The sequence below is a fragment of the Haliotis cracherodii genome, unplaced genomic scaffold (genome assembly GCF_022045235.1).
Source record: "Haliotis cracherodii isolate W230 unplaced genomic scaffold, xgHalCrac1.p SCAF_17, whole genome shotgun sequence".
Taxonomy (NCBI): Eukaryota; Metazoa; Mollusca; class Gastropoda; order Lepetellida; family Haliotidae; genus Haliotis; species Haliotis cracherodii.
The window spans coordinates 8404885-8421208 of NW_027266272.1; the positions used below are offsets into that span (position 1 = coordinate 8404885).

Genomic DNA, 16324 nt, shown 5'->3' on the forward strand with positions numbered 1-16324 from the left:
TAGAAACATAATCGGGGCGAACCGGGATTCGAACCCACAATCATAGGTTTCTGGCGTGCCCAAGGGACGCAACTCTGCACAGCGAATCGCGGCGCCTTAGACGACTGGGCCACCCGTGCCCCCTATAGTAATATGAAAGAATTGGGTGTTATTTAGTAGTTTAATGCTTCATTTGAAGAAGATTCAATCATTTAAAATCTGGAATCTTTCTCGTTCAATGGGTCTCGCAGTGGATAATATTTGCACCATTCGTAATTTGTATGTGTATAGGAAGCATTACTTTGCATCCCAGTATATATGGTCAAAATGAAATTACTATTTACCCATGATTCATTAATCTGGAGTGAGTGAGTGAGTGAGCAGCAATATTCCATCAATGTCACGAAATAACCTTCACCCTTCATTGTCGGGAATCAAACTTTGGCATGATGATAGAAGGCTTTAACCAATCGACTACTCCGCAACGCTTAACAGATTTCCAAGTTTGTTTTTCTCTTGCATTATTTCACATGCTCAGACACCTTACACCTGTTACAGAAGGGGAGTGGGAAATGTCAGTGTCATGCAATCTACATTTCTAATAAGTTTCAGGATTAATACAATCCAATTTCATTGTAATCAGATCTTAGTCTTCGCAACAGCTGGAAAAAGATCTGAGGACATTCCAATACTGGTCACATCAGAATGACCTTTTGCGATCTTTGACCGACCAATGAAACGACTGTCAAGAAGTTTTTATAAGCCAATCAGAAATCAGCTTTCTCGAGCGTTACGGCACTAGTTTCAAACTGTCAACTTCCATTTCAGACTATACTTTAAAAATACAAACATTCTTATTGATTTCAAAATTTGAAAAATGAGCAAAAGAAAATTCTGGAATGTCTAACAGAGTCTGAGATTGTATGGCAGTACTTCCCATGGGCTGTGGAAAGTCTCTTCCCTTTGAAATGGTTCGCCCATTGAAACAAGAGACAGACGACATTTTTGAAGGAATCAGTTCGGTGTCATTCAGAATTCTCCGAGGTTGCATGATCAGAAAATGCCTGCCAACTGTCACTTTCCCAATGTGGTAACCGACGCTCTGATTGGTCAGATGAAAGGTTGTTCTGACGTGACCCGTAATATCTTTGTTAAGTGGTAGCGAGGACAGCGATATGATTTAAATGAGAATGAACACAATGATACTTTCTTGCCCCCAATGTGTCTGCATACAGGAGGAAATATTCTGCATCCGCAACCATTATCATTTCCAACTCGAACAATTTCCCCCTCAACAGTAGAAATACACCTTCTATCTTATAGCACTGACATTATCACTGGGCAGGATCAAAACTGGACTGATTCGGATAAAATTCCTGCTACAGCCAAGGCCATTATTTTCTTATTTGTTGAATCACAGACATGCAGACCCTGTTTTCTTCAAAACTTAAAATAATAATAATCATAATATACACTTATTATTTTTTCGCCTGCATGTCAAACGCACAAATATATTTTGAGATTACTCAAGTGTTTCAAAAACAATTATCTATAAAACTCATGATGCTCAATGTGACATAATTTTTTCACCAAATTGTTCAGACGACGACTCGAAGGGAAATTGGGAAATTCCTTGAATAACAGATCTAGAGTTATGTCCCTTTTTTTGATACATAAACATCGAACATGCCAGCTGACGATGGCACAAAAGATGACAAATTCATCATTTAACCTAAGCATTGGTGCCAGACCTAATCGATATTGAATTGAGTGATATATTTTTTAATTCTTCTTAGTTTGACAAAAAAAAAATCTGTGATCCAACAAATATAAAAAAAATAGCCCACTGCTGATGGCATAATCAACACATAGCTAAAAGACCATGTTCGGTCATGTTCCATTTTTAAGACAGTGTATGATGTCAGATAAAACATCCTTTGTTCGATAAGCGATGACGCCAGGGACGGCATTGCCACCTTCGTTGGAAGAAAACTGGTACTGAAGTTGGTGTGACTGATCCGCACCCTGAATCGTGTCGAGATCCTTGTCGAGATCCTTGTGGAGATCCTTGTGGAGATCCGTGTCGAGATCCGTGTACGGGACGATCCCTCCCCCGAGGGACAAGAGCACAGCGTGAGGGGCACAGCAGTCCCACTTGTAGATGGTCGGCCGGCTCAACACGTAGCCATCCACATGGCCCCACGCGGCACTCAGTATCTTGTAGCCCGCACCCGCGGCGGAAAACAGTGTGAACTTCTTGGACAGTTTTTGTTTGACGGCGTCGGACTCACTGGAGCTGATGATGATGCTGTGTTTGTCGGACTTGGATGGCGTGATGGAGGACAGGCGGACGTCTTTGTAACACACAGACCAGGTTGTGTTGTGCAACCATCTAAACAGAGGGCCGATATTTACCTTCAGACATGGAGTAAGATTGTCATTGATAATGTTAATTTCAGTAACACCAGATCACACTTAACAAAACAAAATACAAATATCCACGTGTTATGGGTTTCAGGCGCTTAAAAAACATTCATTCTTGCTAATCACAACAATTGTAAACATCTCACTCACTTATAAAAGACAACTTTATCTTAAAACCCCCATCATCTGAGTATTTACAATGTTTGTGAGACACCACACCCCTTGATAAAGCGTGAGTAATCACGATAAACAAGCCCTCAGAAAACATATGGTGTCCGAAAACCTATGATCCGACGATACCCTTGGGGGTCTTTCTCAATTCAGGGGAGTTATCTATTTCTACCAAAATCTTTGTAAAATCTAAATATTTTTTACATTCGTAAACTTATCCTGCATTATGCCTGATGTATTTACTGCCGGTTTTTACAGAAAGACAAAGCTGTGTGGACTCCAGCTGAAAAAGAAGTTGTTCCAACTAGTTGTGTGGCTAATTGCATGACACAATGCCCATGTGATCACAGAAGTCATGACATCATGGAACCTAACATTACTGCTTGTCAACCAGACTGACAAGTCCTTTATAATAAAGCTTTGTCCTTCTGTAAAAAAAACCAGCAGTAAATGCATTAAGGAGTAATGCAGGATAGGTTAAAAAAAAAATTTTATTCTGAAACATAGCGTTGTGTAGAGTGTGACTTACTGCAGTGTTTTGGTATCCCATAATGCAAAGGGCTGGACACAAACTCCAGCTATTGGTTGGCCGGACTGTTTATCAAACGCACCAATGAGAACAGTGACACACTGTAGGCCCTCATCAACAATGCCTTCGTTGTTAGGAGCTCCAGTCTGGCCACGTATGAACTGAGCTGTGGAGTCTGTAACATACAATGCAACCTTAGAATAACGACAAGAAGAGAAGTAGGGGGGTTCGTTGATACATTGCTTCTTGTTTGTTTGTTGTTTAATGCCACACTCCACAATATTCCAGTTATATGACTCTGGTCTGTAAATAATCGAGTCTGGACCAGACAATCCAGTGACCGACATCATGAGCACAGGTCCACGCAATTGAGATATGATGGCACGCATCAACCAAGTCAGAGAGCCTGACCATCCGAGCACGTTAGTTGCCTCTTACAATAAGCATAGCAGCGTTAGAAATTGGCACTAGTCCTATAGTCCTTGCCAAACTTCCCAATAGTAAAGGTATCATAAGGACTAGTAGACATTTGCCCTTTTAAAAGGTTTTGTTATATGTTATCATTATAAGGACTAGTGGACGAAAACTGTTAGTTTCTAACCCTTCATAGCTGCCTCTTAAAACAAGCATGGATTGCTGTAGATCGTATTCTAACCCGCCTCATCACGAGTCCCTAAGAAAGCATTACAAACAACATGTAACAGGGATTAGTGATGTAGTATGGTAAATAAACTTGAGTGGTATTGAGTGTATTAAAAAAGCGATGTGTGTGGACAAGTTAGGGTGAAGTCATTGACAGACATTTAGAAGTTGGAAGAACATAAATACATGACACTTTCGAAATTGGGATATCATGACACACATCAACCAAGTCAGGGCGTCTGACCGAACGACAAGCATAGTCGCCACTTACGACAGGCATAGGTTACTGAAGACCTATTCTAACCTGGATCTTCAGGGGTAGTTTTACACATTGATACGTATTACTGATGTACCGATACATGATTTCATAAACTGATAAAGTATCAAGACCAAATTCTCTTTTATATTTTGTATTTTGTCTATAGTACTCTGACAGCTTGGATCACTGCTCCTATCAATCACTGAACTGTCTGGTACAGACTTGATTATTTAAAGACCGCCCTCATATAAATGGCAGCAACGTACAATACTCAGACTGGGCTGCAATCGTCTACTTTGTTTGTTTCTTTGTTAGTTCGTTCGTTGTTTAACACCGCACTCAGCAATGTTCCAGCTACATCACGGCGGTCTGTAAGTAATCGAGTAATCCAGGATTGACCTTATGAGCATCGATCTGTGTAATACCGTGACGCCCACTTCGTCTACTCACCAATACAATCTGTCCCGATGCCCACATCATCTACTCACCAATACAATCTATCCTGATGTCTACATCGTCTAATCACCAATACAATCTATCCTGACGGCCATATTGTCTACTCACCAATACAATCTATCCTGACGGCCATATTGTCTACTCACCAATACAATCTATCTCGATGCCCACATTGTCTACTCACCAATACAATCTATCCCGATGCCCACATCGTCTACTCACCAATTGGGTCTATCCAGATGCCCACATCGTCTACTGCTACTTCCTGTTCCTGAGACTGGAGCATGGTGTCCACAGTAGCCTCTACATCCTCGTGAAGAGCCTCCGACAATATGGCCGCTGCTTTCTCGTTTCCATCTAGCACTTCCTCTGGAATACAAAATAGGAATGAAGCTTTGATAAAGGGTTACATGTGTAATACAAGGTCTTGCATCCTTGGTGTATCATGATCTGCTGCGCCACAACACCAGTATCACGTGGTATCAGGCGATGTATCGATCTTTCTTCATTGTAGATTTCTTTGTTTGTTGCTTAACACTGCACTCAGCATTATTTCAGTTGCAGGAGTGTGGCCGTCAAGTCTGGACCAGGCAATCCAGTGATTGATATCGTGAGCAGAGATACATTCAATCAGAGTATGACTTGCAATCAACCAAGTCACCAAGCCAGATCACCCAATGCATTTCAACCAACATAGTGAGTGAGTGAGTGAGTGAGTTTGGTTTAACGCCGCTCTTAACAGTAATCACGAAGTGATGCAGGTCTAAGACGTTTACCAATTCAGTGAAACCCACAAGCACGGGTAAGGTGCTGACTAACCTAGAAATATAATTGGGGCGAACCGGGATTCAAACCAACAATCATAGGTTTCTGGCGTGCCCAAGGAATGCAACTCTGCACAGCGAATCGTCGCACCTTAGACCACTGGGCCACCCGTGCACCCTCAACCAATCCCCAGAACGGCGCAGCAGGAGCTGGTTAAAGAAACAACAAGCCAATGTGTAGATGAACTGCTGTAGAGCTGCTGTACCTGAACACTGTCCAGATTAAATACAGAAGTTCCCTCCATACATAGAGAATCTCACCCGAGTGCCTTTTGATATCAAATATATATCATACATCATATTATCATACATCACATTATCATACATCACATTATCATTCATCACATTATCATAAATCACATTATCATACATCATATTATCATACATCACATTATCATACATCATATTACCATACATCACATTATCATACATCATATTATCATACATCACAATATCATACATCACATTATCATACATCACATTATCATACATCATATTATCATACATCATAATCGTGCATGTACTGGTATACATCAATGTGTATTTGCTGGTATTCATCTACAACTGTTCAGAGGCCAATATCCGACCCCAAGTAAGAAACAAACGTCATTAAAAATTCCCACATAGGAATTTAAAATTTCCGAATTCATATAAATCTATACTATGGACAAAATAAAAGGGAACTAAGTCAATATATCTAATGTGTTTACATTATAGCATGTTCCACCAGAGTGCTATGTACACAGTTATTATAGCTAGTTGTTGTATCAGCACTGTACTGTAGATCAATGGGAGTTCCCCTTTAGTTGATTAAACATGGCTATAAACCAGACATGTGCTTTTGACTCACAAGAAAGTTGAACCTCCTAAATAGAAGTTCCAGAAGTCAATAAGACCATTACAGTGAAATGATAGTGAAGCTGTAATGACAATATATGTCTGAAAAATTAAAGTTGGGCGTGGACATTAAGATCTTTATAATCATACATACAGCAGGGGGCCGGGACCAAAATAACAGTTTGTTATATCTGTCAATTTGTTATATGCGTGTTGTTGTAAACATAGTACGCTGTATCTGTGAATCGGAGGCCAAACCTTGATTCATCTGTAAACATGGTGTAACGCCAATTGGCACACAGGCAGTGCCTGCCCACCCCAATCTTTGCCGCCTCTGGTAAGCTGTCAGGGCCACACCCCACACAAGATGCCGTACTTTCAGGCGTTGAAATTTGCCTTCCTGTTATTGTACAGTGTTCTCTATTGATAACAGATGCATATTTGAATGTGTAGTGCAAATAATGAGAGTGAGTTGTGTTTAACGCTGATTTTAACAGTATTCCAGTCATATCACGGCGTGTCAGCTTAATGTGGGAGGAAAGCCCGAAGGGATGCAGGTCTCAGACGTTTACCACTTCGGTGAAACCCACGAGCAAGGGTTTGGTACTGACATACCTAGAAACATAATAGGGGCGAACCGGGATTCGAACCCACAATCATAGTTTTCTGGTGTGCCCAAGGGACGCAACTCTGCACAGCGAATCGCGGCACCTTAGATGACTGGCCCACCCGTGCCCCCCAGTGCCATTAATGTGATGAGACAATCTATGGGTCACATTTATAGGCCTGCGCCACCTGGTCTCTTTGCTCCTCCACCCTTTGTACGCTCTTTGTCCCACGGTCGAGAACCTACACAACTTGATTTGTCAAACATTAGGGCAACTTGGGATGATGACGTTCCCTCCTCTATCATACCGACGATTCGCCATTTCTCGAAGGCATTTTTAAGTGTGGGTCCAGTTCAATAGCATTAGTGATGAGCTCCCCTACAGGAACACACACGTCAGCGTTAGTGATGAGCTCCCCTACAGGGACACACACGTCAGCGTCAGTGATGAGCTCCCCTACTGGGACACACACGTCAGCGTTAGTGATGAGCTCCCCTACAGGGACACACACGTCAGCGTCAGTGATGAGCTCCCCTACTGGGACACACACGTCAGCGTTAGTGATGAGCTCCCCTACAGGGACACACACGTCAGCGTCAGTGATGAGCTCCCCCACAGGGACACACACGTCAGCGTTAGTGATGAGCTCCCCCACGGGGACACACACGTCAGCGTTAGTGATGAGCTCCCCCACAGGGACACACACGTCAGCGTTAGTGATGAGCTCCCCCACAGGGACACACACGTCAGCGTCAGTGATGAGCTCCCCTACAGGGACACACATGTCAGCGTTAGTGATGAGCTCCCCTACAGGGACACACACGTCAGCATTAGTGATCAGCTCCCCTACTGGGACACACACGTCAACGTTAGTGATCAGCTCTCCTACTGGGACACACACGTCAGCGTTAGTGATGAGCTCCCCTACTGAGACACACACGTCAGCGTTAGTGATGAGCTCCCCTACTGGGACACACACGTCAGCGTCAGTGATGAGCTCCCCTACTGGGACACACACGTCAGCGTTAGTGATGAGCTCCCCCACAGGGACACACATGTCAGCGTTAGTGATGAGCTCCTCTACAGGGACACACACGTCAGAGTTAGTGATGAGCTCCCCTACAGGGACACACACGTCAGCTTCTGTGTGCACATGCATCACATGCTGTTTACGCACGATGTGAAATTGCATTGTGATGAGATGTTGCACTCAGATGCAACACCACTGTATTGCAAATGTACACCTCAACGATTGCTACATCCAAATCATTAGTTCCCTTATTTTTGGTCGGTAGTATACATAACTAATAACTAATTTTAAGGCTTTGTACAGGTATCCTGTATTTCGCTGTTACCATGACCAATAAAGAGGATGAATTTTTTTAACACAATCTCAGACTATAATGTTAAAATATCGCTGAATAAAAAAAAAGGAAAAAATCCAAATTCTGAACTAAATAACAATTTGTTTCCCCATTTGCTTTCCAGGGGCATTCAACTTAAAATCTTTGATAAACCAATGATTTCATTTTGTACTCCCTAGTTGCATCGACGGGTCACCATGAAGTTGGTAGAGTATTACCATGGTTACTTACAAAGTAAAGTAGCTATTTCCTGTGGGGTTGGGCATAGCTGTACAACCACAGACTGTTACCATGGTTACTTACAAAGTAAAGAGGCTATTTCCTGTGAGGTTGGGCATAGTTGTACAACTACAGACTGTTACCATGGTTACTTACAAAGTAAAGTAGCTATTTCCTGTGGGGTTGAGCATAGTTGTACAACCACAGACTGTTACCATGGTTACTTACAAAGTAAAGAGACTGTTTCCTGTGGGGTTGGGCATAGCTGTACAACAACAGACTGTCACCATGGTTACTAAATGAAGAGACTGTTTCCTGTGGGGTTGGGCATAGCTGTACAACTACAGGCTGTTACCATGGTTACTAAGTAAAGAGACTGTTTCCTGTGGGGTTGGGCATAGCTGTACAACTACAGACTGTCACCATGGTTACTAAGTAAAGAGACTGTTTCCTGTGGGGTTGGGCATAGCTGTACAACTACAGACTGTTACCATGGTTACTAAGTAAAGAGACTGTTTCCTGTGGTGTTGGGCATAGCTGCACAACTACAGACTGTTACCATGGTTACTTACTAAGTAAAGAGGCTGTTTCCTGTGGTGTTGGGCATAGCTGCACAACTACAGACTGTTACCATGGTTACTTACTAAGTAAAGAGGCTGTTTCCTGTGGCGTTGGGCATAGCTGCACAACTACAGACTGTTACCATGGTTACTTACTAAGTAAAGAGGCTGTTTCTTGTGGTGTTGGGCATAGCTGCACAACTACAGACTTCCCTGCTGTGTTGGTGAAACAGTTGCTCTCTTCACCATACACATTCTCCTCCAGACCCGGGAACTGAAACATTAGCAATGGCAATATTTATATCTCAAATATATACGAGAACATGATTGTCTCAACATAGCAATTTACTCAATGTCAACGACTAAAAAATAGTGAAAATGGGTAGTTTTCAATTTGGGAGCAAATTTTGGAGACTGGTTTATGTTCAAGATAATTACAACAGTACTCCCTCCCTGTAACCAGGCTGGGTTGAAGTAGCCTACATCATCATCACACACCCCTTCCAGGAACCCATGGTACAAAAGGCTGTTGTCAGGATGAAATTCGGAATTCCACCTATTTTACAGCATTATGTTAATAATTGAGTCTTGACCAAACAAACTTGTGACTGATATTAGGAGCAACGAACCATGCTATTAGGGTGTGATGATACACAATCAACAGAATCACCAAGCTTGACCACCTGATCCATTCAATGGCCTCTTACATGCATAGGGGCGGTCGGGTAGTCTCGTGGTTAAAGTGTTCGCTCGTCACGCCGAAGACCCGGATTCGATTCCCGACATGGGTACAATGTGTGAAGCCCATTTCTGGTGTTCCCCGCCGTGATATTGCTGGAATATTGCTAAAAGCTGCACAAAACCATACTCACTCACTCTTACATGCATAGGTTGCTGGGGCCCTATGAATAAACATCCTGAACATACAATTGTATCAGGTCTATAAAAGAAAACCAGCAGAAGGCTCTCAAACTACGGAATATGTACATATTTCAAATTGAAATAGCCACATAAATTTTAAACAAAGACACAGTCCCCCATACAGTTTGAATTGTTATGGTGAGAATACGGCTCAGTTTCAAGGGAACCAAACACAGTAAATCATGCACATAAAACCATTCATGCATTGTGGTCTGTGTGATTAACACCCTGTCAGGTTCCATTGAAAATTAGCAGGGTTATCATTGCGATTTTTGTTAGCCTTCAGCTGGTTTTCTTCGGGAGGCCTGATGTTGTAATTATTAATCAGCAAATTTCTTTTTGCTTGCAGGCTCAGAGTACAACTGAATACAACTGTGGATGCATGAGGGGAGATAACTCTGATCTGTGTCAGGTCATATTGTCATTGCACCTTTAAGCTCAAGTCATGGCGGACCATCTCCTGAATAAGTACATCTGCAAGTGTCTTGAAATCCTGGACAAATCTATCATTCTTTTCTTTCCCCTCTTTTTCTTGAACCAACAACTGAAGCAGGGTGTTCTCGGCTCGCACGATCCGAGCTACTTTGGCTCCTTTCTCAGCAGCCGCGATCAGCGCCGACGTGAAGTCACGCAAGAGCATGTTGGATAAGCTGCAAGAACAGTACAAGAACACTTAACAATATCACCAACCTCATCTAGCAGTGGTGATCCTGATGTCTACTTATTATTATTATTTTTAACCTTTCACTTGTGGGATCTTTTTTTTTATCAATCTAATTCAATCCATAGTTTTCTATGACAGCCATGGACACAAGTTTGTATCACTACAGCCATGGATACAAGTTTGTATCACTACAGCCATGGATACAAGGTTGTATTACTACTGATATAGATACAAGTTTGTATTACTACAGCCATGGATACAAGGTGAGGTGAGGTGAAATGGGGTTTAACGTTGCGTCCAAGATTATTGCACTTACATAGCGACGTGCCATGGATACAAAGTTGTATTACTACAGCCATGGATACAAGGTTGTATTACTACAGCCATGGATACAAGTTTGTATTACTACAGCCATGGATACAAGTTTGTATCACTACAGCCATGGATACAAGGTTTTATTACTACAGCCATGGATACAAGGTTGTATCACTACAGCCATGGATACAAGGTTGTATCACTACAGCCATGGATACAAGTTTGTATCACTACAGCCATGGATACAAGTTTGTATCACTACAGCCATGGATACAAGTTTGTATCACTACAGATATAGATACAAGGTTGTATCACTACAGATATAGATACAAGGTTGTATCACTACAGCCATGGATACTAGGTTGTATCACTACAGACATAGATACAAGGTTGTATCACTGCAGATATAGATACAAGGTTGTATCACTACAGATGTAGATACAAGGTTGTATCACTACAGATATAGATACAAGGTTGTATCACTACAGATATAGATACAAGGTTTTATCACTACAGATATAGATACAAGGTTGTACCACTACACCATGAATACAACATTTGTCAAAGTGGAAACACTCCATTCTTCAGAATACCTGCATTAATAGGCACACAAATGGCAATCTGTAGCCACATTCTCTGGCTGCCAAAAAATAAAAAGAATTTCAAAAAGAATTTCAACTTGCCTTTGTCAGGGATATCAATAACATATTTCAGTATCAACATGATCAAATCTCATGTTGTTTAGGATAAAACGAGAAGTTATTGGGCAAAGAATAGGAACAAACAATGACAAAGCACTAATCAATGTATGAAAATATGTAAGATAGTACATTTGCCATTTTGCTCAATGTTATGTTTCAATAAACTATATGTATATTACCAACTCCTGAACATGTCATATTTCAAAACCAAAATGACTGCCATGAAAACCAAATTTAACTCTGAACGGACACTTAAAAAACATTTGAGAGACCACAGAAAGAAAAGATGGAAGCAATTCTGGAAGACAGGCTTGTGGCCAACTGTTAAACTGCAACCTGTTTTCATTTCAACAAAATACGTAATATAACAAAACAAAATGGATCTAGATCGGTCCTTTTGGGTATTAATAGATGTGCTTTTGACCTGATCTTATGTTACTAGTGTTTGGATTTAACATGGGGTCATATTCACTTTTAATTTTCAGTCATATATACTGCTGGGTAAACCAACAAATTTAGATGAATTACATGAAAATTCACAAGCATCAACCTCTTTACGAAGATAAGATACGGTGTGTAATATTTAGACAGGTAGAGAAAAAAAATCTGTCACATTTGTCTACTTAGCCGACGCGTCTGTCCGTACCCGTATGTTGGGAGTTCCGGTACAAGGGAACAAGCTCATGTGGGACTGCACTTGTTCTTGGTGATAAGATAAACTCTGCCGCTCACACACCCGGAAGCAATGTACGCCGACTGCGATATGGGGATTAAACTCGATGTATTTAGCTCCCGCCAAATGTTTTCACCTGAAACCTGACGTGTCCTGCGACTACGTATGTAACCTGGTGACACCCAGTATTTTTTTAACATATCAAAAACCTTCCAAGGCCAATAAATGTGTAAATCATTTGTAAAAGTCGGAAATCAGCACTTGTGATTGACAAGTGCTTGCGCAATACGTCATACAGGTGTAATACGTCAGCAATATGTGTGTGCTTAGTCCTATGTATTGTGGCTATTCGGTAGCTCCATATCCGAAAACGTTTAAAATTTGTAAACGAGTTATACCAGATTTGGAGGTCAATAATGACTGCAAGTGACAGAAAAGGATGGCGCTGGACTAGGAACAGATTTCATGATGTACCCATGTATGGAACCGAATCCGGGTCTCCGGCGAGACTTGTTCTGAGAGGCGACTAAAGGGATCGGGCTCGCCGACTTGGTTGATGCATGTCATCGTATCCCAATTGTGTGGATCGATGCTCATGTCAATCACTGGATTGTCTGGTCCAGACTCGATTATTTACAGACCGTCGCCATATAGCTGGACTATTGCTGAGTGCGGCGTTAAACAACAAACTAAGCGACTTCACTGCAACTTTATGCCGTAAAGTTTATCAAGGTAAGTGGATATAAGACATTCAAAAAGGTAAAAAAGAAAAGTAAAAAAAGTCGCTCATCTTTCTTCTAAATACAAGAACTACAATCTCCGGTGGAAAAGCTGAAATCTGTTGTGAGGGAGTGAGTGAGTTGGGTTTAACGCCGCTTTTAACAGTATTCCAGTTATATCACGGCGTGTCAGCTTAATGTGGGAGGAAAGCCCGAAGTGATGAAGGCTTTAGACGTTACCACTTCGGTGAAACCCACGAACACGGGTATGGTGCTGACAAACGGGCTGAGAAAGATAATCGGGTCGAACCGGGATTCGAACCCACAATCATAAGTTTCTGGCGTGCCCAAGGGACGCAACTCTTCACAGCGAATCGCGGCGCCCTAGACGACTGGGCAACCCGTTCCCCCACAACTGAGAAATGACTTGGAGCGTAAAGAAAATGAAATACAAGACCTTCGTGACTAAATTTATGGACAACAACTTCTTTATTTACCTTAAAGGCGACGTTCCGGTATAGATCCTTATACATTTATAAGCGAACACGTGCCATTGATGGAAAGATTGACTGTATTAGCTCCCGAAAGAAACTAGTCCATGTATTCTCAAGATGTGAACAATTTCAATGAAGTCAGACAATAAAAACAACACTCTAAAAACAAAGGAGACAACATTGAACAGTTACCCAAGCCCACCTTCAAACCGACGTCTGAGCCCAACTCTAACCCTGAGCCCAAGTCTCAGTGTCGGACCGACCATGACAAAAGGTAACACATGTTATATTTGGGATAACACTTTCTTTGTGAAGGGACTGCCTCCCTGGTCTAGTGGTAGAGCGTCGGCCCGGAGAGCGGATGGTCCGGGGTTCGACGTTAAAAGGTGGTACACTTGCTCTTACCCTGTCTGGCGCTCAGCATTAAGGGGTTAAAGCAAGGACTGGTCGGTTCGGACTCAGTATACTGTGTCTGAGTGGGGTACTCATGTTAAAACTGCGGCTTTAGTCCGGACTAGTACAAGCAGACACACACAGAGACACACTGAGACACACTGAGACACACACACACACACACGCATGTACGTCGCTATATAAGTGCAATAGTTTTGGACGTGACTTTAAACACCATTCCACCTCACCTTGGTAAAGTCGTACAAAAAGTGCGTGTTCTCGACTACCAGTTGTCGCACTTTCACTTTGTGGAAGCCTCTGTGGCTGAGCGGGTTAGATCGCTGACTTTGAGTGCTGGCGATAAGGTGCCTCACTCTGGCAGTGTGGGCTCGAATCCCGGAAGGTACTCAACATTAATAAGGACAATGTTCCTACGTAAAGGCGCCTGGTGCAGGACATTGGTAGATATGCGATGGGGGTAAGGGGACACCCCGCCCTGGACCGGGTCCAGCTCCTGAAAATGCTAGCAAAATGTAACGACTGCTTTTACATTTTACTAGCCATACATGACGATCCAGTAATCGGCATCACAGACCTGAAACCTCCAAGGAAGCATTTTCGGGAGCTGGACCTGGCCCAGTGTGGAATGTCCCCGCACCACATCGCCTATACTACTGGAGCGTCTCTCGTCAGCACATCGTGTAGTGACCACATACTTCTGTAAAACAACTGACAGGTAACAAGCCGACATTTAGTATTGGAGCTCGGTTACCATCTACTAACGTAATATAGACAGCGTGAACCTCGAACAACTTCATTAGGTTATGGAACTATATAGAGAATCTCCCCCGAGTGTCTTTTGATATCAAATATATCAACACGAGTTGATAAAAGTGGAACAATTCCGAGGCTTGCCGAGGATTTTTGCCACTTTTATCAACGAGTGTTGATATATTTGATATCAAAAGACACGAGGGTGAGATTTTATTTATCATCCAACATCATTCTTTCAACTTTTTCAATTTGTAGACATTAATTCGCAGTGTCTTCAGTGTAAAAAGTACTGCAAACAGCTTCAGTAGCAGAGCCATCAGTGATGTCATTTGATTGTGACGTCATGGTAACCAGTGACGTCACAATGGTCTGCAAAGCATTGTGATGTAATGTCATTGCAGCGATATCTACAGTGTAGATATCGCTTGATCTCATCCAAGCGATATCTCCCGTGGGAGCCAGTTTTGGATGATAACCTCTATTTACTCACGACGGGGACAAGTAATTATCCTCGGTGATCTTATTCCGGACACACGCTACAGTCAATTGGCGTACTGGTCCCATATATCTTCAAAGAGTGCTCGAAGAGAGAAATCTATTCTCTGTAGTACCTTTAGATGACACTTCTATACATACTTCACAAACAAATGTAAAGTGTCAGTACAGTGATTGATTATGTCTTTATTAACATTGATTATCTACCAAATGTCATCAGATAGGCTATAGACAAGGCGGTATCATACACTATTCCGGATCAGTTGACTTTTCTTTCTGTATTAGAAATGATGAGCCACGTGTCTCTTCGTGATGACATGCGTACACAGAGGCGATATTGGGTAGAGAATGGCATCGAATCAGGTGAGCACCTTGATTAAAACATGAAAAGAGCTGTAAAATCTCCGTTTACGCCGAGTTGGCGGTACTCATGATTTGCGAATCCTGCAAGCGACCGAAATCTACACAGCAGTTAACCCATGTGACCAAAGGAACCCGGGCCTTCGACGTGAAGAGCGAACGCTTTAACCACTAGGCCACACACACACACACACACACACACACACACACACACACACACACAAACACGCCAAACAACAACACACACCTTAAAGGGAGACTTCTGCGATTTCTGAGTTCTAGGCCATGTAAATAATGCTGTATTTTAAACTGATCCACTGTATCTGTGTAATTGGGGTAATCATTGGCTGCTTTTAACTGGCAGACAATCAAAGCGTTTTCAGGGAACTTGAATCAAACTGGCTGGGACTGCCGAATGGCCCAAGCTTAGTCCCCTTAAACCTTAACATGCTCTGCTTCTTTTTGCAGCTTTTCACACACAACATTACATTGTTGGACAGCGCCTTACGTTCCGTGAACACTATCATATTTGGCGTTGCTACCCTGTGAACCATATTTGATATGTTCCGGCAGTGGATGCTTGCCATGATTCCCCATGGTTTTAGTAAAACTTTTAACATTCTTCTTCCACTGATCAAGACCGCCTCCGTGGTCTAGTGGTAGAACGTCCGCTCGGGGAGCGGAAGGTCCAGGGTTCGATCCCCGGCTGCGTTATACCAAAAGACGTTTAAAGATTGTACTTGTTGTTACCCTGTCTGCCGCTCAGCATTAAAAGGCTAAAAGAAGAACTGGTCGGCTCAGAGTCAGTTTACTGTGTCTGAGTGGGGTGTTCATGTTAAACTGCTGCATGGTATCTCAGTGTGCTAGCACTATAAATCGGCATCAGTCCAGACTAGTACAAGCAGCCACACACACTCAATAATCTTGGACGCGACGTTAAACC

At 42.4% G+C, this 16324-nt stretch overlaps 1 protein-coding gene across 2 annotated transcripts; it reads right to left on the reverse strand.

The window, feature by feature from the left end:
- Nucleotides 1–1241: 1241 nt before the first annotated feature.
- LOC139464871 (inositol polyphosphate 1-phosphatase-like) lies at nucleotides 1242–12412 on the reverse strand. Of its 2 annotated transcripts, none has more exons than XM_071246431.1 (6): nucleotides 12120–12412; nucleotides 10224–10443; nucleotides 9029–9146; nucleotides 4683–4829; nucleotides 3104–3278; nucleotides 1242–2371 (listed from the first exon to the last, which is right to left on the reverse strand). In XM_071246431.1, the coding sequence occupies exons 2-6, from the start codon at nucleotides 10431–10433 to the stop codon at nucleotides 1870–1872; spliced, it is 1152 nt and encodes a 383-aa protein (XP_071102532.1). In that variant the 5' UTR covers nucleotides 10434–10443; nucleotides 12120–12412; the 3' UTR covers nucleotides 1242–1869. The 2 variants fall into 2 exon arrangements, with proteins under 2 accessions (XP_071102532.1, XP_071102533.1); XM_071246432.1 differs by having other exon boundaries at nucleotides 12087–12130.
- Nucleotides 12413–16324: the final 3912 nt, after the last annotated feature.

Bases quoted from the DNA above. Each gene is read 5' to 3' on its own strand.
- LOC139464871 (XM_071246431.1), bottom strand. From the start codon at position 10,433: ATGCTCTTGCGTGACTTCACGTCGGCGCTGATCGCGGCTGCTGAGAAA. The intron at 4,830-9,028 runs GTAAGTAACCAT...TTTGTATTCCAG, and splicing joins AGAAACAGCCTCTTTACTTA to AGGAAGTGCTAGATGGAAAC. The intron at 3,279-4,682 runs GTGAGTAGACGA...TGTATGTTACAG, and splicing joins CATCTGGATAGACCCAATTG to ACTCCACAGCTCAGTTCATA.